At 44.2% G+C, this 24903-nt stretch overlaps 1 protein-coding gene across 50 annotated transcripts in view; it reads right to left on the bottom strand.

The window, feature by feature from the left end:
- The window catches only part of Sorbs1 (sorbin and SH3 domain containing 1), a 231072-nt gene that overhangs the window by 80011 nt on the left and 126158 nt on the right, over window positions 1-24903 (bottom strand). For 22 of the 50 annotated variants that reach the window (XM_078035284.1, XM_078035215.1, XM_078035343.1 and 19 more), the window contains 5 exons: window positions 17179-17205; window positions 16952-17064; window positions 10865-11242; window positions 6966-7110; window positions 2824-2853 (listed from right to left, as the gene is read on the bottom strand). In XM_078035284.1, the coding sequence (XP_077891410.1) occupies window positions 2824-2853; window positions 6966-7110; window positions 10865-11242; window positions 16952-17064; window positions 17179-17205 (693 nt within the window). The remainder of the gene's footprint in view (window positions 1-2823; window positions 2854-6965; window positions 7111-10864; window positions 11243-16951; window positions 17065-17178; window positions 17206-24903) is intronic. The other 28 variants (XM_078036922.1, XM_078037054.1, XM_078036355.1 and 25 more) reach the window with 4 other exon arrangements.

Raw genomic sequence — 24903 nt, 5'->3', positions numbered from 1 at the left:
CATCATGCTATGACAATGAGGGCTACAGACATGCTGTTCTCAAGGGTTTCTAGATCCTTTGAAAATTTTTTTTTTAAACTGTAGAGCAGGTGCTCAATAATCACTTAACTGCAAAACAGGCTAGCAGTCCATGGAGTTGTAAGAATCCTTTTAATCTATAAAAATTAGCTCTGAATTATTTTACTTAAGAAACTTGTGGTCACGTGATTCATGATTGAGTGGATTTTGATATATGGAGGGCTAAACTGCAAAAAGTGGTACTTTTTAAAAATAAAATGAAAATCCAAAATGACAAGTGTCCCATGCAGGTGACAGGGCCACTTTGACATCCCCGTTGCAATGAGGGCTTGCTGTTACTTCTCACTAAGCAAACACTAATTCTTCACAAGATATCCTGGGGCATTTCCTTCTCATTTTATACTGTGCTTTAACAAGGAAGGTCTTGGGCCCCTAAATGATGATGACGCTGACAGTCTCAGATGGGGCCTCTATTTATGGGAGGTGGGATAGATTTTCTTCCTACTCAAAGTTTTGTGACTGAAGATGACAACGATGCTCACACTTCCCTAGGGGAAGGAGGGTGGCTTCCATGTCCTGTGTCAACCTCACTATCCCAGTCACAATCATATTTTCCTTTCTCCCCAGGGTGGGCCTGAGCCATGTAGATTCTATTCACATTTGACTCTTCCTGAGCCCACAGGGGCTCAATTAGACTCTGATAAAACAGAAGACTGGTGACCCTGAGTCCCGCCCCCACAGGTGAGGAGCAGAACCTTATTTTCTCTAAGGCACAGGGTCTACAGAGTGTCAGCACTGCTGGCCTCTGTAAAAAGGAATTAACATTTAGTGAGCACTTGCTTTAGGCCCCAGTCTATCAAACATCATTAATGAATCTGTCCCAGAGTTCAAGGAGGGAGACAGCATCAGGTTTGTTTAGCACCCAGGAGCCAGGCTGAGCCGGCCAGCATGGTGGAGAAACCCTTTCTGGTTGTGAGGCATTCTCCCCATTCCTGTCACATCAGCTCCTCTAGGCAGGGACAAAGATTGTCACCCCCACTTCCCACATGAGGACACTTCAGCTCAAAGAGGTGAAGTCCCTTACCCAGATACAAACAGCCCCAAGAAGGGACCAAATTTGAGTCTCATAATATGGCCGGATGCCCTTTTCATCTATTCCTTCAAACTCCCACAGTAGGAAGAAGCTCACAGGAGCCACATTTTTTTCTCCCCCAAAGCCACTATGTTCTCTGCAATCCAGGCTGGAGCCAGGGGAATGAAGTGGCAGCAAAAGGAGGGGAAGTGAAGGGGACCTTGAGCTCAACCACAGCCTGTCCTGGCCCCGTGGCCAAGCCCTGATAAAGCTGAGAGGGTGTGAGAACCCCAGGTCCTCCCCACCCAGCTCTGCATGAGTCACAAGGACAGCAGTGGGATAAAGTCACACAGAAATCATGCAGCAGCTGCTCAGAAAATGGTGGCTTCCATGATCCACCAGATCAAGGGTTCTTAACTCTGGAGTTCATGAGTACTTAAAACTCCATGGAACTCACATGCACATGCTTGCATGTGTGGCTTTTTCTGGAAAATGAATCTGTTGCCTTCGTTAGGTTCTCTCAAGGAGTGGCCATGACCAAAGAAAGGTGAAAAATTATCACATGACACCATTAGCAGCCCATAGGCTGCACAGTTTTCTTGATGCACCTCCAGAGCCTGCCTCCTGCCTCTGCTCTACTCAAAGCAGGCACTCAATAGAATGAATAATGAATCAATGGCAGTGCCCACTGATAACAGTAAGCCCTTTGCAAGTGCCAAAGCTCAATGCTCAGCTGTTTTATAAGTGGAATCTCCTTTGATCTTCACAACAACCTGGGAGATACTTCTTTCTCCATTCACAGAGGAGAGACATCAGATAATGGACCTGTGGTGACACCATGAGTAAGTGGTAGAACCAGGATTCAAAGCAGAACAGCTACAAGGAATCCAGCAGGAAATGGCTAAGCACTCCTATTCCTGGGTTTCCTCCTAACTTCAGCCTACAAGTTTGCTCCTTCCCCACCCAACACTGTCCCATCCTGCACAGTTTCTCAGGAAGTGATCCCTGATTACCTGATTATATCTGCTGTCACTCCCCATTACAGGCTTTAATAATCCACTTGCCACCCAGTGTGGTCACCAGAGGGCAGCATCAGTACCACTGAGGAGCTGGTGAAAAATGCAAATTCTCACGCATACCCATTAAATCTGAACTTTTGCAGGCCAAGTGCAGAAGACTGAGTTTTGACAATCTCTCCAGATATTCCTTAAAATCAGTTTAAGTTCAAAAAGCAGTTTCAGACCCTGTTGGCCCGGTGGTTCTTACTTGGACCCATCACTCTTGGGTCAACTATTGGCATTTGGCTTTGCAACCCAAACAGTACAAGACCTGCCCACATTTCCTAAACCCTGACCTGTCACATCTAAGAGAAAGAGAGAACAACCAAAAGGTGGCCTCTTCAGAGACCTGCCATGAACCCTGTCATCTGAAGCAGAACCCCTTATGCTACCTACCCAGAACATCCTGTTCTTACCATCAAGCTACTCATTGCAGTTCCATGGGACATGTTTACTAGTTTGATTCACTTTTCTGTCTGCCAAGCCTGCAAGCTCCAGGGGGCAGAATCTAAGCCTGTTGTTATCATCCCTGAAACAAAGATTCCAGCAACGAATATAGTCCCCAACTCTTAGGGTCGCTCAGAAGATTGTGCTGATCCAACATTGGGTGGTGACTGAAAGATGGCTTTAACAGGCACAGTGGTTAATATGTAAATAAATATATTTGTCACCTACCTGAAAGGCTACTGAGTCGTTTTTGCTGTTCTGTGATAAAAGAAAAGAATGCACAGTGTGAGATTTATACAGTACATGGTAAGACCAAGAGATCCTGGTATAACTAGTTAGGATCCCAAACTCAGCACCCTCATTGTCCTTTAGATGCTAAAATACACAGGTCAGCTGAAGACAGGGGAGTTGACATGGATTTTATTATACAGGCATGATGTCTCCCAACTCCTCACTCTCCAGATTTGCACCAGAATTCAAGACGGTCCATTTTCTAGCAGTTTACATCTTGTCTCAAGATGATCTCAGCCAGGTGTGTTGGCACATGCCTATAATCCCAGCTACTCAGGAGGCTGAAGCTGATTCCAAGTTCAAGGCCAATCTGGGCAACTTAATGAGATCCTGTCTCAAAATAAAATAAAAGGGACTGGGGGTACAGCTCAGTGATAGAATACTTGCCCAGGATGCATAAGGCCCTGGGTTTGATCCCCAATACTGGGGTGGGGGAAATAATCTTATCATTAAAGGGGACCTTTCACTCCCTCTGGTTTCAAGTGCACAGGACCTTATCTGATCCTAGCCTTGGTACCTTTGAAGGAAAGGTGATTAGAATCATAACCATGGAAGCTGTCATCTCCCAAGAGCTTGCTCAAAGCCAGACCCTGGTTTTAAGTGTTTTCAGGCATAACATTTGCAATCTTGGCAACAACCTTAGCTGTTAGACATAACTATTTTTCTCACTGTACATCTGAGCGACTGTAGCAAGGAGGCTGGTCCAGAGTATGGGAGAAATTCTAAGAAAAATCAGCATTGGCCAAGAGAGTTCAGATAAGGGGCCCAAACTACACCGAAAATCATCTGGATCTAGAAGCTAGACTTTAAACTCCCAATCCAGGTTCTCTGCATCGCTAGTCGCTCTCCTTAATACTGAAGGTCTATTGATTTCTCAGCCTTCGGGGTGACCACGTGGAGGAGAGGCCAACATCTCATTTGGAAAGTTCTGAGTGTACTTGCTATGTGATAAGCACAAAAGTGACCTTTACCTTCCATGGCTGCTAAATATAAAGCAGCCACACAGTTAAAAATAGAACACTTGCCAGCCCATGGGTGCTGTCATCATGCCCTGTGGCCACATTTCCATCTATCCTCCCACTAGAATCAGTTGGGGTAAGAAGCGAAGAAAGCAGAATGCGAGCTCTTGGACAGTACAAGTAGCAGCTGTTCACCTTCAACATGTGGATAGGGTTCACACCAGCTGGACAAGCAGAAGCCCAGTGGCGCTCTAGACCCAGCTCTGCCAGCAACCTGTCAGGTGACAATGGCCAATTACGTCGCCTCTCAGCCTATTTCCTCACTTGTGACATCAAGGTTCTCTGTGTTATCTAAAGGGATGTATGGTTATCCAACTCCATTCCACAAGTCACTGGTAGGGTCCTTCCCAGCCAGTAGAAGCCAATGTATACAATTTAAAATACTGTTGTTCCCATTGCTGAGGAGTGAAATGGCCTTTCTTTTATTTTATGTCACACATACTAGTGGATGTTTTTCAGGGCTGTTATTTAGCAAAATTAGAAGTTAGCAACTCTAGGGGAATCCCTAGACAATTTCCTATGTCCACAGATGTACCTGGGAACCTCTGAATTCCTGATCTCCAGCATGGTCCACATCCAGTACTGCTGGGATGCCCACCAAGCTTTCTGAAAATGTAGACTCTTATCCTCTCACCCCTTCCCAATAGCTCCTGAATCTGAATCATCAAGTTAACAAGATTCATCAGATTAACAAGACTGAGCAGCCCTGAGCAAGGGAACCCATACACCTCTTCAGTCCTAAAAGTATCTGGATTCAAATCTTCCTTCCCGGCCTCGTGGTAAGTGATTTACCCTTAAATACATGAGGTACGCAAACTCAGGCAAAAGGAGAAAAGGGATGCTTGCTCATAACCATCAGTGCCAAGCCAGAGGATCGGTGTCCCTTGTTTGTTCTTAATAGGGAGGTTGGCTTGAAGAAACAAGATTATTATCGTACCATGCCCTGTGACAATCTAGGCAGGGGGGGAATAAAGAGGAAATTTTCAGCATGACTAAAGCAGAAGTCCAGAACTGGAGTAAAGTTATCATTCCCTTGGGACACTCTGCAATAGTTAAGAAATTGTTTTCACGGGTGAGGCAAAGCAGAGCTATTAGGTTGGGTAAATTCCCAAACAGTGCCAAGAACACTTGACCTAAACCCTATTTATGATGAGGGACACGGGGCCAAGCCGGCCAGGCTCTTCCATTCCTCTCAGCTCTTCCTGTCCTACCTACTTAGTGAATGCATGGTTTTGTTCTTTATGAAGGTGCCATTGAATTCCAAAAAACTAACGTCATTACTGCATCTTTTTTTCTGAAGGAGGTATGTCTCAGGCTGCACATTTCTGATGTTTAAACCCAAGGGCAGATCTTGACCAAAAGAGAAAGCAAGAACTAAAAGTATTTGGGTGAACAAGAGGAATTCACTTGTTCAAGGAAGAGACAAAGAGGAACTATAGGCATTTCTGTGCCCAAAGATGTCTCACTGGGTGTCACTGGAGGGACTTGGCAGGAGCAGCTGACATTATACTTGGCACTTCCCAAAAACCATGTTGCCTGGGGAATAAATACCATTTTTAAAGAAACTGCCTTTCCTTCTGGGAATTAACTTGCTTCTACTTGACTAGATTTTTTTAAAAAAATGACTCATAAAGAAGTTCATAGAGAACTAAAATTTCACTTTGTCCTGCATTATGGACACTTTCTGAGCAGAGAGCTACTGCCAGTAAGGGCATGGCACACTAGGGAGAATGGGCTTATACAAAGCTTAGTGTGGGGGCTGGGACCCTTATTTTTTCCTGAAGAACACAGATCCATGGGAGAAAATTGATTTGGGAGCCACACAGTGCAGATAAATAAATAAATAAATAAATAAATAAATAGCCCCACTAAAATGACTATTTAAGATCTGAGTGGGAATATTTGAAGTGAAAGAAAATGTTACATATATCTACTTTTCAAGTTAGAAGCAGGAAACAGAAACCTCTATTTAGTATGGAAAACAATTAAAAATAGACTCCAGTTCCATTTTCATCCAAGTTAGAGGAAGCGGGTGGGAAAGGGAGGAAACTATGAAGTAGGCGAAGAAGGAGTCAAGAAAAGGAAGCTTTGGATCTGAGCTTTGAGCTCTGAACAGAACAAGTAAACCTCCACTGTTCTTTGAAATTCATACTAAAAAGGCTTTTCTGCACTGGGAGACAGCCTGAAAACTTTCCATTTCATGCTGCAAAGAACTTTTGTAAAAGGGAAAGCTTACTCCTCTCTATGGAATTCCCAAAAAAGGAAAACTTGGGATTTAGAATCATCCTCTGGAATTTCAAAGCAGAAGGGTCAATATGTATCATTACTATCTCAAAGCTCTTTGAGTTTTGCCAATCCCAAGCCCCTTCAGAGACATAGCAGAACCAATCAAAGCAGCCAGAGAAACTATAGAAACTGAACCTGAAAACCCTCCGCATTCCTGCCTGGGCCACGTGGAGTAAGGTAAGCAGCCACACAAACCTCAGTCCTTGAGGGTTTCACAACCTTATGCAATAACTGCTGTGAGAAGGGGGCCAGAGAGTCACTAAGAAAACGTGTTGTGTTAGATGCATAAAAACATGTTTCATATTTTAGAAAATTCTACCCAGCATATTTGCTTGTTAAATTTAGTACTCAACATTTTGCTTTCTAGAAATCTATCTTGATAAAGAACTAAATCATTTCTGACACGACTTAAAAAGAGGTTATCATCATACCTACATTTTCTAAGTAAAGCCTCATTAGAAATCACATGATGAAGAATTAAGAGACACAAACGTTCCTATTTGGGGGGGTTACAACTTGGTTTCTGAAGAAAACCAGGAGCACCTGTGGTGCAGAAAAGGTACCTGCACTAGCCTGGCTTACATATGCAAATAGGTGATCTCTGTCAGCCTGCTGGGATGGATCTTATAGGTCATGTGGGTAAAATGAGGCAGAAGCCCAGAATAAAGTTTGTGAAAATCTCTGCGCAGTGATAGAAGTCTTGCCCCAGATACCACGGGACAGCCATGCTGACTGCAGTGAGTTAGTAGGGGTGCACTGTGAGGCTCCCCTTACCTCGATTGTGCTGCAAGAGCACAATGGTGGGGTTGACGATGGTTGTCGAGGGGTAGGCGGATGATGGCTTGCTGGCTGGTGTAGAGGCTTGGGAATCAGCTCCAGTATTGGAAGAAGCAACTTCATTTAGTAGAGGACTGGAACCCTGAAAAGAAAATGAATATTGTCACTAATTGTATGTACAAGAAACCTAGAGTTAATGCTTTTTTAAAAAGGGAGAAATGTAAAATTTTACAAAGACCTTAATTTTATAAAAAGAAATGGAATCAGTGAGACATATCATCATTAAATCCAGTTAGAAGCCTCGTCTGGAATGCATATTCTCTTTGCTGGTATTAGTAAGGGAAGAGAAAGGGAAAGGGAGTGTTGCTGACAGTCTCAGCAGCATCAGTCATTATTTTCACCTGGTAAGAGTTGTGGGTCAATCCAGTTACTGAAAAAGCAAATTCAAATTCAAGGTAGAGTGACATGCAAAACCCATGCAATTCCAAATGCGATCCAAGAATGAGAGCTGGCTCAATCGGGAAGAATCAGGGAGGTTTAGTACACTGTGTAGAGAAATGTGAGACGAGCTGAGGACAAGAAATCACTGACGTAAGAACAGGAAAGAGTTAAGAAACGGTTCTCTGGGAAAGCTGCAGGTGGCATCAGAATCACTGAGCAATTTTACTAAAACTGGCTTCTGAGATCTGAATATTATCCTATCCTGCTGTGACATTTTTCCACTCTAACATTAGAGTGACAGAAATCCCTGAAGTAAAGACTTGAGAGAATCCTGACTTTAAAAATTTTGAGATCTCTACCAGAAATACTAATAAAATTATTAACGCCAACATTATAATCTGTATGAGGGGATAATGCCAGTCTTTAAAAAAAAGTAGGACCCTCAAATGTAGTGACGATATTCAGACAGTTTCCTTCCTTGTATCTATACATTTTGCAAAGTTTCTATTTTAAAATTAACCAACCTTAAAACTAAGATGACATTCTTAAATGTATTAAGAACAAGATTTTGATTGTTACTTTTATACATGGACTTTTGTTGTTGTTGTTGTTGTTGTTTTGCTGTACTGGGGATTGAACTCATGACCTCACATATACTGGGAAAACATTCTACCACTGAGCTTAGCCCCTGGCCCTGATTGTTACTTTTAAAGCAATTACTATGCTCAGAGATCAACTACTGTGTATGTACCTATGGGACAAGGGTCACAGCTCTTCCACCTGCCACCATCCAGAACAATGCCCCGCAAATAACAGGTGCTCAGTGAATGCCAAGTGAATTACAGAAGCCACCATCCACTACCAAGTGTGTGACTGAACTAATGTTTGTGTCGCGAGGACATATGCTTATCAGAAGAGAAAAATGTGTGTATCAGCACCCAGGACAGCTCCTGGCACCCAGTAGGGGCTTTGCACACATTGTCTCAGTCAGTCTCTCCCTCCTGAAAATTTCCTATGTAGCCAATGAGTGGCTGCTCAATTTTCTGTGTGAATAAAATCTTTTTCCAAGACCCAAGGAGCGCACAGTATGATCTTGTACACAAGTGCCTCATCTTGACTCCTCCATTTATAAAGTAGAAAATAACTACACTTATCCAAATTTATCTCCACAGTGATTTAATAAAGATAAATGACTTAGAAATGCTGCCAGAGTGTACCCAAGGAACACAAAATATCAGGCCCAGAGCTCTTTAAAGTATGAAAGCCTAATGTGATGTCTTCATGGGTAGATTGTGCAAACATTTTGTAGATTTTGATCCATGTCTTATTTCTGAAACATCACAAAACAGCTATTGACTAAAATAAACTAAATGAATTAAACTAATTTTTATTTCTCCCTCTAATTTTCCAAATGGCTGCAAATGATCAACTCATGGCTTGGACACCATCCTCAAAGGTCCTTCCTCTACTTGACAACTCCTATTCAGAGGAGGAATCCCAATAATTTCCTTCTTCACCTCTTACTCTGTTACCTGGGGCCAAATCAAAAGTTCTCAGGCCAACTCCTGGGAAGTCTACTCCAGGCTGATTTATCAGGTTTGAGATACTGAGGACACTGTCCCAACTAATCTGCCCTGGCACACCTAAAACAAACGCAATATGAAAACCTAGAGCTACACAAATGATAAATTATAAGGCACAAAACAAAGCTACTTACAATGGTATATGAGTGCACTAAAAATAAGGCTCACTTTACTTGCTACTCTAGAGAAAGATATTCTGCACCAAAGGAAGGTGCCTACATGCTTCCAAACCAGAAGTTTTAAATTCACCCAGAAGTTCAGCCTGAGAGCCAGGGGGAGGGAATAATTCATCACTTTCCTCCCAGAGGGCTGAGCTGCAAAGCCCAAAGCCAGAAATATATTCAAACCCACAGGTCACACCAGGCCTGGGCCTGGCCTAGCTCCACTATGCTGCATCTGGAGAGTCAAGAACAGCCTCCCACCCAGGATGTAACAATTCCCAGCTTTGGTGCTTCTGCTGCCTTATTATAATTTCTCTAATAAGTCAAACAAGAAGTTTCCTTCCTGCTTTCTGCCTGACTGGCTCCAGCTTAACATGCTACCTGGGCCAATTTGATATGCACATCTCTTCAAGGGGATATTTGATGAGTTCCATCAACCAAACATGTGACTCACCAGTTCACTGCATCTCAAAATATGGTGCATGGACTCCCAATATCAAAAACCCTGGGGTGCTTGTGACCAAGTGAGAGTCCTGGGCTCCTCCCTAGCCCCACAAGATCAGAAACTCTACGAGTATAACTAGACCTCCCTGGCCCTCACATGATCCCACCCAAACTAACTTTGAGAACTGATACACTGATATCCCAAAAATCCCATTGGGAGAGAGTAAGCAGTCTGACTTTTTTCACAGGTATACCTATGGTAGTTAGCAGAATGCCTAAAACACGGTAGGAACTCAAAGATTAATTATTCATTAACTGGTTACTGGCGCCTCATTTGCTAGGGCAAGTCCTCAGCAATGTAACTAACACTAATTGGGTACTTCCTCTGTGCCAAGGACCATAATAGGAGAAACTTTTACTGCTTGATCCCACTGAACCCCACAGCACCATAAGTAGACTCATGTATCTTCATATTACAACTCACGCTGAGATTCTTTCAGACCTTCTCTATTCCCAGGCTCCTGAGGAAAAACAAGACCCAAGTACTTTGGTTCAGTTTTTTTTCCCCTAAAACAATTGGGCTTTCCCACCTCCCCCTACTGGAAGGGACCTGAGGTGTCAAGGACATTTAACTTTCTGTGAACACTGGTGCATCCCTAAGGCCTTCCTCATAGAAGTCCCAGGAATTGTCTAATTTTGAAAAAGTTCTAATACTTGTTCAAGTCTTCCATTTCCTCAATTAAATCCAACTCTCTCCTTTTTTTTTTTAATCCCAATCTCTGCCCCTTCTGTTATGAAAGCATATTTGCTTACTCACAAGCCCAACCAGAGTGAATGTCTTCCACCCCCAGAACCTCCTTGCTCCCTGGGACCCTGCCCTGTAGCCCCACACCTGCCCTTGGCTGGTCCCCAGGGTTCTGCAGCTTTCCTGGCTCTCAACACTACATCTGCCTGGCCCAGGAAGAGCCAAGCACAGAAAGGCCACAGATGTTTCCTCGGAGGGAGGACAAAGTTCCTTCAGGAAGATGTGCATTGCCAACAGGACAGAGGAGAGGAGACACTTGAGAGCCCCGTGAAGAGCCCCAGGCGACCCAGGTCACACACAGGAAGCATGCACTCTAGGGACAGCCATCAGGGGGGTCCAGTCATCACGCAGGCGCAGCAGCAGCCAATGCTTTCTTGAGAATTTAGTAGCTGGGTGAGAAAGGGGGCTCACGGCCGGAGCAGACATTAGGAAGGCGACGGGAGGCAAGTGCAGCAAGCTTACGGTACTGGAGGCGGCTCCCGAGAGGTTGGGCTCCGAGGCTCTGCGGAGGTCCTCCAGAGCGGGAGGGACCAGCGGAGGTGGTGGTGACAAGGATGGTGGTGTCTGGCTAACAGGGGGGAGGGGGCCGCGAGCACTGGCTGGCTGGCTGTGCTGGGGCCGCCTCTGCAGATGAGGGGGGATGAAATCATCTAGAGTCGGGAAGGTCAGAGGTAACGCGGCAGGGGCGGTGGCCGGGGCAGCGGTGGCTGGGGCAGCGGAGCCGAGCGGCCCCAGGGACGCTGGCGGTCTGGCAGTGCCTTCTTGCCCTCTGTCAGTATTAACCAGGTAGAGAGGGACAACTATTACCTCGGGCTGGGCTGGGCTGGAGGAAGTGGCATCCTGTAGGAAATAAGGGGGTCGTTACGTCAAGGGGTCCGGCAGGGAGGAAGGAATTCCATATTTAAACAGTCGAGAGTGGACATGCAGTGATGTACCCTGAGAAATATTTAATCGGTGCCCTTTCCTCAGAGTACATGAGACAGTTGGTGCTAGCCAGCTGGCCTCCTGATACTCCATGACACAGAGGGAGCCCCGTCCAAGTTGACTTTCCATCCATCTATTTTTGAATCCTTTTAACACTTTATGAGAGAGAAAGAGCCAGAACAACAGAACAAGCAGCAGGCTGTGTTTAACCCCACAAAACCACTGTCGAGCCTGAAAGCTTGGGAGCAGATATGATTTCACTGGCACCTTGTCATAAAATAGAAACACTCCGTTATCCCACCAGATTATCAGTCTACGGAGTCCACGATCCAGCATACTTACATATTTACAAAAAAGAGAGGGAGACAGAGAGAGATCTGTGCTGAGATGTTTAGAGAGAAGGATTTGGGGTTCAAGCTGCAGCAATATTAATAAGGAAAAGGAGGATGGAGCAGCCCAAAGAACAAATGCACTGCTCACATCAGTTTCAAGAGACAGTGAAGAAGACACACAAACATTCCTAAGTTCTTGCCTTGGCTGGATAACACGGCTGCAAAAGGTAGGGTTCTCTGCTCTTCTGGTTTTCGGGATCAGAGGTAACCTGGGGGCCTAGCACAGATGGTCTCACTGCATCTGGGAACGAAGCCTGAGTCCTCATGGAAGGACTCTCGCCACGATTACCGGCATCTTTATGGATGTCAAAGAACAGCTTGGGAGGGTCAGGAGAAGGAGCAGGGGGTGGTTCTCCTGTGCCGGCTGTGCGGGGCACAAGGCTGGGGGCTGGTGCTCGGGTGCCTGAAGCCTCCAAGGGAGTGTCTTTGGCTGGGTCACGTGCAACAGGAGAGTTTTCCAATGCGGCCCGGCAAATGTTATTGGATAAACTGGGTACATATAAGCTGCTGACCTTTTTATTCCCGACAGCCTCATGATGTGGGTTAGAGCTCACATTCTTACTATAAACTAACCTGGTGGCTGCATAGTGGTGCTGGGGTCGGGATGAAGCACTGGGGGATGTGGAACCCAGAAGCAAAGGACCAGGACACGCCACATATTTGGGAACCAATCTAGCTGTCAGAGGGCCAGAGACAGGCTGGGGAGGTGAGGGGTTCTGCTGGCTGGGGGTGCTGGGTGGGATGTAAGGCTTTGGTGAGCTCATATAGAGGGAATCCTTGTAGGTACTGTGGATGGTGGGGGGCTGCCATGCAAAGCGGTTCTCTTGAGGGAGAGGAGGATGTGAGGGAGAGAGAACCTTTGGTAGTATTTTCAAGGCATGATAAAAACACAGGGAAAAAAAGAAAGAGGAGGGGAGATGGAAAGGATGACCATTAGAAACAACAGCATAACGTGACCTAAAGACAAAAATCCCTGGACATGTTTTTAGACAACTTCAGGTTAGTCTCCTCCTTATGCTCACAGTTCTCCTCTGGACAAAGCCAAGGACTGGCTCATACTCACCTGGAATGCTGGCCTGGCTCACATCCAGAGAGGCCGAGCTCAGCACACAACAGGCTAAACACACTCAACACCAGTCCTTGGTTGGCTGCATCTTTGTCAACCTCCTGACTCAAGGAGGGTTGCCCAAAGAACCAAATGTCAATGGAGGAAGCCATACAGCCCCCTTCTGTCTCTAGCCTTCCTTTCTTTAGACTTTTCTCTTGAAGCCTTTATCTTTAAAAGTTTATGTTTGTTAGACACTTGTGAGTGCCTTTTATTCTTTTCCCTTAGCAAAAGGAGAATTGGAAGAACAGTCCTTATTTGTGTTCCCAGGAGGGAGATGTCTTCATTGAGGCATTGGGAGTTGGTCCTCCATTCCCTAAGGATAACAAATTAAAGCCCACCAAGAAGAGAATGCTGAGGACTGTGAATCCACATGGGCTCTTAGAGGAAACAATCTAATGGAACTAATTATTAGAAGGGACTGGGGGTGTAACTCTGTGGTAGAACACTTGTCTAGTGTGGACAAAGCCCTGGGTTCAATCCCCAGCAACACACACACACATACCAGAAGGAAGACGAGCATGATATTCAAAGCACATAGTCTCCCTTTTGTGATGTGCTCAGAAAAGGACACCAAAGTAATTGGCCTATGGGACTGAATTATGTCTGGTTTGTCAAATTCAAGCCCTAGTCAGCCCACTATAATGCATAATCCTAGAGGTGAGGGATCAACCTCAGAATCATGGCTTAAGCCCAGGTCTCTGGTTATAGTTTCAGAGACACAGAGATTTAGTTCACATCCCATCCCTCTCCACTCAACACCACTCCTCTCTAAGTCTCAGGGAACAGATGGCCAGGAAGCAGGGTGATTCTCCAGACTAACCTTCCAACCTGTGACTCAATGGGGAACGAGGCCATGAGATGAAGAAAGCTCATGTCCCTAGTCTATCTTCAGTGGTCCCCATCTTTACAGATATTCCAGCACTAGAAGAAAACCATCCTCCAAATTGCACAGGTGAGGGATATTAGAGCTTGGCCAATATCTGATAAATGAGTTGTGACTCAAAACTAGGAGAATACAAGGGCATGGGTCTGTTTTGGGTTTGTTTTAAATTTTATTTTTACATCTTATAGAGTACATGGAAGGGGAAGGGATGCTAGAAAGGGTGAATGGGTGAGAAATCTTTTAAAATTTTTGAGTTTAGATTCGAATATAAATTCCAAAAGAGTAAACAACCTATCCCTTAAACTCAATTTTCAAATTAAAAATAATCTGGGCCGAGAAGCACCTATTTGAATATTCGTAGCTAACTTTACAGTGTCTGTTGTGTCCACCGCATGCTCATGCCAGTGGTAGGGGAGTTGGGTATTTATGCCAGCTGAAAATATAAAATGAACAGCTCCTCTCTGGTATACAGCAAGAGCAAAAACTTTTGGATGCATTCACTTAGCTCCGTGAACTTGGATGGTTTGGAGCATGTCTACAGACCAGATGATGCTCTCCAGAAACAAAGTACTTGGACTAGCACGCACCAAAGGGACTGCTGGGTGAGCTGAGGAAGTTTGTCAGGAAGTAAGCAAGAGGCTATTTGGGTTTGGGTTCAGATTTACTTTTACTTTGAGTGTCTCACATGTGATTTCTTCTCTTCCAAAGATAGGAATTACTTTTTCAATGAGTTTTAACTTAATTCAGCTGTGACCATAAATGGTGCCAAAGCTTCATTACATCAGGCACAAGCCCTCCAGGGTTGTGACCCTGTAGAGGATGCTTCCCCAGAGTGTGGACAATGCACTCAGAGCCAAAGGACTTCCTGTCCTGGAGCTTCTTTTAACCCTAAAGAAGGAGGGTAAGAGACACAGTGACTTTACTCAAAGGAACTACTTTTCATTTTACTGTAAACATTGTAGGAATCACACAGGCAGTTTGCATTCCTGCCCAAGTGGCTACTAATGAAATTCCACTTATTTTTTACAAGGCAGGTCAGTAGAAAAAAAAATGAGGCTTCTTGAAGACTTTGGTATGTTTATAGTTTTTATAGTTCCCCAAACTGCTGTTCCCCACCTCCACTGGGGACCACCATGATGAGGATGTCACTGAGGGGGACCCTTGCTTCCCTATTCCTGGATCTGGAGGAGGAGTGCAGCAAATGCAGGTTGGAAGGACACAGGATTCCCATCTGTGGTCTTCTAGGCTCAACTCCACTCTCATGCTGCTGTTGCAGGCCCACAGGGATGTGAGAATTCTCTTCACTAAATCCAAGCCTGGGAAGTGCCCAGCCTAGCTTTCTTGAATCCAGTGCATACTTATATCTCTGGCAATGGCTATGGAGTTAAGAAATTATTCATAAAATAAACCTAAAACGTTATGCATGACCTAAGTGGACAATTTTATACTGAATATGCAGAATAAAGCCTCTATATCAGCCTTTACCATCAGCATTCCCCATGTTCTTTTTAAGAAGTCCTAGTGACCAATAGAAAATACACTAATTGTGGAGCTCTCATAAATGCTCAACCTTATGAACTCCTTGAAGGCAATGTTTAACAGCGTGATCTGAATATAACAGAGATATGTAATAAAGCCATCTTAAATAAATATATTTTAAAGGATTTTCTCTTTATTTCCCATGTTTTTAAAAATGATTGCTTAAGAAGAGGTATTTACAAAGTCAAAATAAATGACTGAGTTACCCTTTGGTCTAAGCACTGATGGAAAATGACGATGTGCTTCCAGATTTGCTCTGAATTATCAGTACTATCTGTATCCATTCTTATTTTTTGGTACCAGGGATTGAACCCAAAAGTGCTTAACCACTGAGCCACATCCCCAGCCCTTTTTTATATATTTTTTCTGAGACAGGCTCTCTCTGAGTTGCTTAGGGCCTCACCAAATTGCTGAGACTGGCTTCAAACCTGTGATCCTCCTGCCTCAGCCTCCCAAACTGCTGGGATTACATGTGTAAGCCACCATGCTCAGCTGATTGATGTATCCATTCTAAAGGGAGCTGAGAATGAAGCATGTCTGCCATAGGCACCATATGTATATACTCAGAAAGTTTTCAGAAATGGGAAAACCAGGGCAAGACATTTACCAAACAACTGACCTCCCAAGTCCCTGTATCTAATGAGGACTTCAGGAGGCCAGGCACACCTGCAGCTCTTGAGTTCTAACCAGGAACCCTGAATGACATGCTGTACTTGAGAGTCACATTATGACAAGTAACAGAAAGCTTCATGGTGCTGCTCAGTACCTAAGGTAGACAAGTGACCAACAGTAGGCCCAGGCTGACAGAGGTCTGCAGACAAGGAGGAGGACATCACCTCTGATTTGGTTTCATTACAGGGGCTAGGGCAATTTTACATCCTCTGGCAGAAGTCAAAGGATCACCAGAGAAAGGAGAGGAAACTAGCAAAGACCTATGGAAGTTCCAGGCTCCTTCTGAGCTCTGGGAGGCATCTTCAGAGGGAAGATGCAGAATCTTTTGAGCAGTGGCACTTCCTTTAAGAGAAAAGACTACTCCATCTATGGAAGTGGCTCCTGTATGTAAAACCATTCTTCACAGATCACCTGAATAATTACAACAAGAGTCATCCTTTTCATCAAAATGGCAAAGTATCAATAGGAAGGGAAAGAGGAAAGACAGGGAAAATCACATAGGTGCAATGACCTAAACAAAATTATCCCAACTCTGAGTTGTACTCTTTGGGGGGTTTCCTGTTGTAGGGTAGAGCTTTTGTGTCTCCACAGCTAGCTGATCTGGATCTATAAGAACACAGCTGGTGGAATTCTTAAGGCCCCAACTCTAGAGAATGAAATAAACACAAGAGGTATTCTTCTCTTGACTATTACACTCGAAAGATAATTTAAAAACAAGCACAGACCTTTTTCCTTCTTATTCAAGGCTAAATGGATTCCATCTTTCAGGACATTTTCACATACATATCAAACTTAGAAAATTTCAGACCCGTTTCCAATACCCTAGTTCAGAACAACCTCATCCCAATACCTCTGCTCCTCTTGGCCCCAATTCTCCTACCTCTGGTCTTTGCAGAGCTTTTCCAGAATTGGCTAAAGACCTTGAACCCTATTCCATGGTCCAGCTGAACAAGCAGAAAGTCACACACACGAGGCTACAAGACTGGAGAACCACTGGCTAGCTCCCGCCCTTCCCGAGGGCATGTGCCTACCTGGGGCTTGTCGGCAGGAAGGCTGGGGTGCACACTTCTGTAGCCCTTGGCAGCAAGTGAAGAGGGCTGGGCGTTCCCATTGGCATCGGCATTGGAAGAGAGCCTCCACTCATCTGCGAGATGGGGGGGAGAAACAAACTGTCACTCAGGGAACACACCCAGTTCCCCTCTAGCTCAGGGGTCCCTGGTGGAAGGCAGAGACAATAGGGGTACAAGAGAAAGCATACCTGCTGAAGAATTCTCTGGCTCCAGACCTGTGTGTGGGGCAGAAAGGATGAAAGCAAGAAGAAAAGGGGAAAAACAGAAATGGTTACATTTGCGGGAAACCAGCATGAGCTACATAGAAGGGCGAACATCCAGCACCCCATTGTCCGACACAAAGTGCCCTCAGTCACGATGGCCTGATTACCATAGGAACCCACTCTAAACCATGATGTGCTCACAGGCGCTGACCTTTGAAAACACAAGGCTCACATTCACAGGAATGAAGAAACAATTGTTCCTTGACATTCTTATTTTACAGACAGAAAGGCAACAGAACTCTCTACTGTCCAGTTACTAATTCTCGCTCCCCTTCCTCAGGCCTGCTGTGGGCACAGAATGACCACTCCTCACTAGAAGATTGGGCTGACTGACAGGCTCTGCCCAGGAAATGGCCAGGCTCATTTTCCAGGGGTGGTATTGCTGGGTAGAACATGATTTACGCCCAGAGGTAGCTGCTGTGAGAGAACCTTTTTTCTGTCCCTGCCTGCTTTTCTTTGGATTAAATAAGCCACATTAACATTTAAAACCCAATCACCTTTCCTGAGTGTTCATCCTGCTATAAGGTTGTGGCCCTTCAGCCTTCCTGGCCACTGCCTGATGCATTTCAGAATCCATAAACCTCTCTCTGGTTGAGCCACCCACTCCACAAGGCAATAGTGTGCAGTAACTACATGTTCAGCTGGGATATGGGCTGAACCCCATATTCTGGCTCTGCCACCTATGGGTTCTGTGACTCTGAGCAAGTTGTGAGACTCAATTTGCCCCTCCAAATAATGGGGATAATGATATGCCCATTATTTTGATTAATCAAAAAAAGCACATGAAATGCTTAGCACAGCACCTGGTGAAACTCAGTAAATGTTTGCTATTTATCATCACCTTCTGCATCACTTCTTGTCTTCAGATACTCTATCTTCCAGCTAGCCCAGGGCTCTATAAACCCTCTCTCTAAAGGGCCAGATAATAAACTTTTTAGGTTTTGTGGGTCATATAGTCTCAGTCACAGCCACAGTTTGAGCATCTCTGATTTAAAAATCTGAAATGCTCCAAAATCTGAAACTTCTTGAGTGCCAATGTGATGCCACAAGTGGAAAATTCATATGATGGGATGCAGTCAAAACAGAGGAGCACTAAAAAATAGTGTATAAAATCCCCCTCAGGCTGTATGTATATGGCATATTGGAAACACACATGAATTTCATGTTTAGACTTGGGTCCTGTATCACCCCTAAGATAGCTCATTATTCATATGCAAATACTCCAGAATGTGACATTCGAAATACTTCTGGTCCCAAGCATTTCATATAAAGGACTCGACCTGTACCTGACTCTGCTATCAAAGCACAGCACAAGGAGAACCACAGACACCCATGAATGAACGAGCATGGCTGTGACCCAATACACCACTGTTTACGGACAATAAAATTTGAATTTCATGCAATCATCAATGTGGCACACAATATTATTCTTCTTTTGAATTTTCTTTCATCCATTTAAAAATGCAAACACCATTCTTAACTCATAGGCTACAAAAACATGTGTGGGCTGGATTTTATTCATGGTCACAGTTTGCCCACCTTTAACTTTCCTCTTCTCCCTGGCTGCATCTTTATGTGTCCCTATGTAGAGATAAAGAGGGGACTAATACTGTAGCTCTCGCAGCCCAAGCTTCCATTTCCACGTGGGTCCCTTAGTGACCAGAGATGGACTTTCCAGATATGAAGTGGAGAGATACAAACATTTACTGAATACCTTTTAAGTGCCAGACACTGTGATACTTTTACACTTATTTACTATTTAATTTAGTGTACATGCCAACTCTGGAAGGTAGATAATCACCTTACTTTGTAGATGAGATAACAAAGACTAGACAAATGATTTGCCCAAAGCTTCACAGTCTCACATAGGAAGGGACAAAGCAGTCAGCACAGGTCTCCAGAATTCAAGTGCAGTATCCTGCTCCCACCCACAGACACCAGCCTCACCATGAGACACAAAGAGGCAGCTACATTCCAGGATCTCTGGATCCTTAGCAACCCTATGAGGAGCACCTGAAGTAAGGATTATGTTTTATATATGAGGAAGTAAGGAGTATGTTTTATATATGGTGTCAGAGCAAGACAAGGCAAGGGTAAAGGTTTTAAGTGATTTGTATCCATTAACAGCAGAGATCTACCTGCATCAGAAGCAGGGGTAAGATTTGTTAAAATACAGATTACTAGGACCCATTTCCAGCCTTTCTGATTTCAATGGGTGAGAGAGGTAAGACCCAAGAATTTGCATTTTTAACAAATTCCCAGGGATGATGATGAGGCTGGTGGTCCACAGCCTACAAAAACCAATGACACAAGGTTCACTCAAAACTATCCTGAAATCTACCTTTTTTCTCTCTGCCTTCAAAATGACTTGGTTTTGTATACTCTTTATATGTACATTTTATTGTTTGTTTGGTACTAGGGATTGAACCCAGGGATATTCTACTTCTGAGCAACATTCGCAGTCCTTTTTATTTTTAGACAGGGCCTTACTAAGTTGCTGAGGCAGGCCTTGAACTTGCAATCCTTCTACCTCAGCCTCCTGAATAGCTGAGATTGTAGGTGTGTGCCACCATGCCGGGCTTAATTATATTTCACAAATTGCCTATTACATTTCTGCCACTCCCTGTGGATTCATAGCTATTTGTCTTCTCTGCCGCAACCACAAAGTCAGGAAATTTACAGGACTTGTGTTTTGCTCACATTACTATAACATACTGGCTTCTGTGACTGGGATAAATTTGTTAACTCCACCAAATTTCACTTTCCTCATGTACAAAACATAATCCTTAATTCAGGTGCTCCTCATAGGGTTGCTAAGGATCCAGAGATCAGATATGTGAATATGAAGGGTTCACATTTAACATTTACTGCTGCCACCAAATAGGTGCTTGGCCCAAAGAAATTCTTCTATTCGGCAGGCCCTCCAACATAGGTGACACACTGTGACAATGGCCCTCTATCCTTCCTCACTTTATCATTTTTACCATCCCAACTTCTTTCTAAATTGTTTTTTCTTTCTTTCTTTCTTTTCCTCTGCTGGGGATGGAACCCAGAGTCCTGAGGATGTTAAACAAGTACTCTGCCACTGAGCTACATCCCCAGGCCTAAATTACTATATCCTTATCTACTTTTGTCAGGTCATTTTTTTAATACATTAAGTTTATGTATACGCTAAGTATCAACAGGTTCTGGTTGAGGGGCTACTCAATGAAGGATGTAAATTTTGTATATGGGTTTGGGAATATAATATTTCACCTACTTTTTGGTTCCCAATTGGGTTGGTTCTCTTCAAGTGACACTCGCAAACAGATTTGTCATGGAAAGTTAAAGTATGATTGTCCATCCAAACCTCTAGGTGTCACAAAAGCCCTGTTTTATTCCTGTACATCCTTGCAGCAGATGATGAGCCTCATCTGTGAAATAGAAACAGACTCTCTTTTGAGTCATGAGGACTAAATGAAAGTATAGGGCATGAAGCATGTGCTTTATAAATAGCTTCATGAACATAATATCTTTGGGGATCCTACCCTTTTTTCCTTCTCATTCCAAATCTTTGAAACTGCTCCTTTTTACCCTGGCCTCAAATAGCAGTTCCCAGGACTTCTTAGGCGATTCTCTCTCCCTTGTTGAAGGAGAGGAGCATTTGTGATGTTTCATTCTCCCTCACCTGTTACCTCGTCTTGCAGAAAGCAGCCCAGGGCCAATTGTGCCTGAGTGCAGCAGGATGAAATTTTCCACACATAATCATCAATTATTAACTCCTCATTAAAGAAAGTGTCAAAATGCTGTTTTCAATAAATGTTACCTCAGAGCTCCCGAGGTAGTACAGAGGCTTCGGAGTTAGGTCCTAGATAAGATTTGAAACATAATTTATTTTGCTTTATCTTTTCTTCCACTGGTCTTTATTTACAGTCTTTTCTGGTCTGTGGCTATGAGCCTCCTGATATTTTCTTTTATCTTATTCTGTGCTAATTTCATTTTGACGAGTGTGTGTGTGTGTGTGTGTGTGTGTGTGTGTGTGTATGCCCACGTGTAATTTTTTTTTTTTGGATTATTAGTTCTTGGAATCCTAGAATAATTTTAATGAGACCGTTTGGATGTGTTCTGGCCAAATACTCAAGAGGTAAATGACAGGTGTTAAATATGGGTCTAAGGATGTTCCTTGCCTTATTTTCTTTTATTCATGATATACAATAGAGAATTTTATTTACCCCAAAAAGAGGTTCGGGCTTTACCCTCTACTTCTGAGAGGTTATCTCACACTAAGCCTCTGGAATCTCACAACTGAGGAACATCTTTGTTTATCTGAGGGCTTTGAGCCACACCAGTAATGTGATTTGGGGCGGGGCCTTAGAGTCAACAGCAGCTCCACCTTCTAATGAGGTGGGGACTGAAATCTACCAGGGGGGCAGTAGAGTACGCCAGTGTGAACTCTGGACACAAAGGCCTGGGTGAACTTTCTGATTGGCAATATCCCACAGCATACTGTCATACATTGATGCTGGGACATAACCTGTAACTGCCCCACACTCTACACTATATATTTCTCTTGACTGATTTTAATCTCTGCCCTATCCCTGTAACAAACTGTAACTGTGAGTATAATAGTTGCAGTGAGTTACCTGAGTCCTTCTAGCATCTTCACTGAACCTGATGGTCATTTGGGGAATCCCTTGAATTTGCAGTTGAGTGTCAGAAGTGAGGGTGCTCTCTCATGGAAACTTTCCCCTCCAATTCTGTTGGCTTAATTCTCACACTTTTACTCATAAAAACCCACTCTGGTTTAATGGGGGTGGGGTTATCTTTAACTACTTCAATGTCCATTTTCTTATGATATTTTTCTGCTACTGCCTATCTGGAGAGCAAATGTGAGCATCAAATCAGTGGAAATGAGTTGATTGTTAGGTCCCAAAATCTTCATGTCCAAAACTAATTTTGTAGTGAAGAATCAGGCAGTAGGATTGGGGCCAACTGACATAGAATTTACAAATGCTAAGAGCTGAACTGGACCTTAGCATTTGATTCAGAACTGACCTATCAAGCCAAAAGATCTTCAAGCTACACTAGACAGGAGCCTGGCATTGCACCTAACACCACCTCAAGCTCCCTACTTCCCTTGAACAAAAACCCTACAACCTGGGACATGGGTGGAGTCACTCTGAACTGATAGGCCCAATGCACAGATCTGTCCAGGCAATGAGTTCAGGAAGCAAGGATAAAGTAATGAAGCTTCTTCCAGGGGCACAGAGTCAGTACTAGAATTATAGCCATTCTTTTTAGATGGTTCTGATCCAAAAACCAATGTCCATGATCAGAGATGAGGAAACTGGCCAGGAAGCCTTGGTCAGGGACCTGGAATCCAACTACCACTCAAAAACAAGAATCTAAAGAGTGGGCTTAAACTGAGCACCTACGAGGGCTCTACCTGTCCTGACTCCACCTCAGAGGATACCTCCATGCTTGGAAGCAAAGGATATCTCCATGCTTGGAAGAAGATGACTCCCAAATTCATACCTTGTACTCCCAAATTTCCATATTCCCATTAGAAATGTTCTCTTAGAAGCCCTTTCCTTGCCAGGAAATTCAACATGTCTAAAAACGAATTTCAACATTCCTTTCAACTCCTTCACAAATCCCCCATGTCCATGAGAGTCACACCTGCCCTAGAAAACCAAGGAAGACACCCCCTAGCTAGCACCAAGTCCTCCTTGAACCCACCTCTCCTTGAACCCTGTTTTTATTATCCTCCTGAGTACATTTTTACCCTGCTCTTCATCCCTGCTGCCAACACCTGGCCCAAGCCCTCATAGCCTCAAAATGAAATTATTTCAATTCCTCAACAGTCTCCTGACCTATGGTAACTCGAATGGTTACCATTAAAGAACAATTTGCCATGGGCTGGGCACTGTGCTGAATGCTTGATATGAAACAGCTCGTTGAATCCCAACAACTCTATTATGATCATCCTCGCTTCAGAGATGAGAAAACCAAAGCCCTCTAAGGTTGACTGATTGGCTCATATCACAAAGACAGTAAGCAGCAGAGTTGAGCTTGACCAAGGGATCCATGTTCCAGGGCTATACCCCCTCTCTCAGGATGAGGGAGTTGGAGCAAGTACTGAAAATAGGCTGTACCTCTAAAATGTGGCTCCTGGGGGGACACGTCAAGACTGGAGCTTGTAGCCCAAGTAAATAATCAGCAACTTAGAGACCTTGGGATGTAAGAAGGTGGTAAATCCAGGGAGCAAAGCAAATAGGAGGCAGACAGAGCAGCTGGGGGACATATACTGGCCTTGGTGATAAGGGAGGGAGCTGGATGCCGTCTGACATCAGGTATCCAAAGGCATTGGGAATAGGAAGCAGGCCCAATCCTTGGCAAGAGCCACTCACTGCCTCACACTTGGTCTCCCAGTCCAGGCTGGACATGGCTGTCTGAAAATACTGATTAAGTGTTTTCATGAGGCCAGTCAAGACCCAGGGGCTCCCAGGCTCCAAGACAGACTGGTGTGAGCTGGCAAGTTGTCACACTGAGGTTCAAAAGGAGGGAGTAGGCAGGAATGAGAGGAGGGCAGGCAGCCATGAGGACACAGCCAAAATCCAGAGCCTGCAGGATGCCAGCCCCTGCACAGTATGGTATGAGGACGAGATCCCCATTCTTAAATGTCCCATCTCTATGGTCATATCCTCTTTTAACCTCACTCCCCAGCGTCTGCACATTCCAGCCTGCTTTGTACTTTTAATAAGGATGTGTGGTTTTTTTGTTTCCTCTACTCAAACCCAGCTTGTTCCTTTCAATACAAACTGCCTAAGAGTACAATCTTAAATTTATACCCAGTCAATAGGATTCTATTTGTGCTGGGTTAATTTCCGAATTCTCCAAGGTCATGGTGTATTTTGGAACTAGAAAGGCTTGGAAAGCATCTTGCCCAAGTTCCTCATACTTTATATGGGCTTCAAAATCACTGTGAATTACCCACAGCCAGAAAGCAGGGTAGCTGGCCACAAGCCCCACCTGACGCTTCTGTTGAAATAAACTGCCTTTTATCCTTGCTAAGCACCCAGAATTACTCTTTCCTTTTTTTTCTCTCTTCTCTCTTCTTTCTATTTCTAATCACAATTCCCATGATGTGCTTAGGATCTGGCACACACATGATGCTGAATGAACATATGCTCATTTGGATTCAGTGATCTCAACTTATCAGGCGAAAAATACTAAGATGAATTTGCTGTAAGGTGCACATGACTTATAGCTCTCTCTCTCAATTCTTCCAAGTAGCATTTTAAAATAATTTGGTAAAGATTTGGTGGAATCTTTTTTCACCAAAATTAGCTGGTATAAATTCATAAGCTTCAGAATGTTCTAGGACAAGAAAGCACTTCCTAAACCCCTACAGTCCACACACAGTTCTGTAGCACAAGCCTGCACTTGGTGGAGAGGAAGGAGTGTGCTTTACATTGGTGCCACACTGTAACCACTAGAGGGAGCTCAAGGCTCCCTCTCCTCCACCACTTCCACTCAAGGGCTGAGGATGGGCCAGGTTAAGGATCATCCTGCAGGACCTGGGGCTGCAGGGATGGCTTTTCTTTTTGGATCCTTTGGTACTCTCTTACCCACATGCCCTCCAGCTTGGAAGCTGCATCTTCCTATTCA

Source organism: Ictidomys tridecemlineatus, chromosome 1 (assembly GCF_052094955.1).
Source record: "Ictidomys tridecemlineatus isolate mIctTri1 chromosome 1, mIctTri1.hap1, whole genome shotgun sequence".
Classification (NCBI taxonomy): Eukaryota; Metazoa; Chordata; class Mammalia; order Rodentia; family Sciuridae; genus Ictidomys; species Ictidomys tridecemlineatus.
Note: the sequence above shows the minus strand (reverse complement) of the source record. Positions and strands in the feature narration are given on the sequence as shown.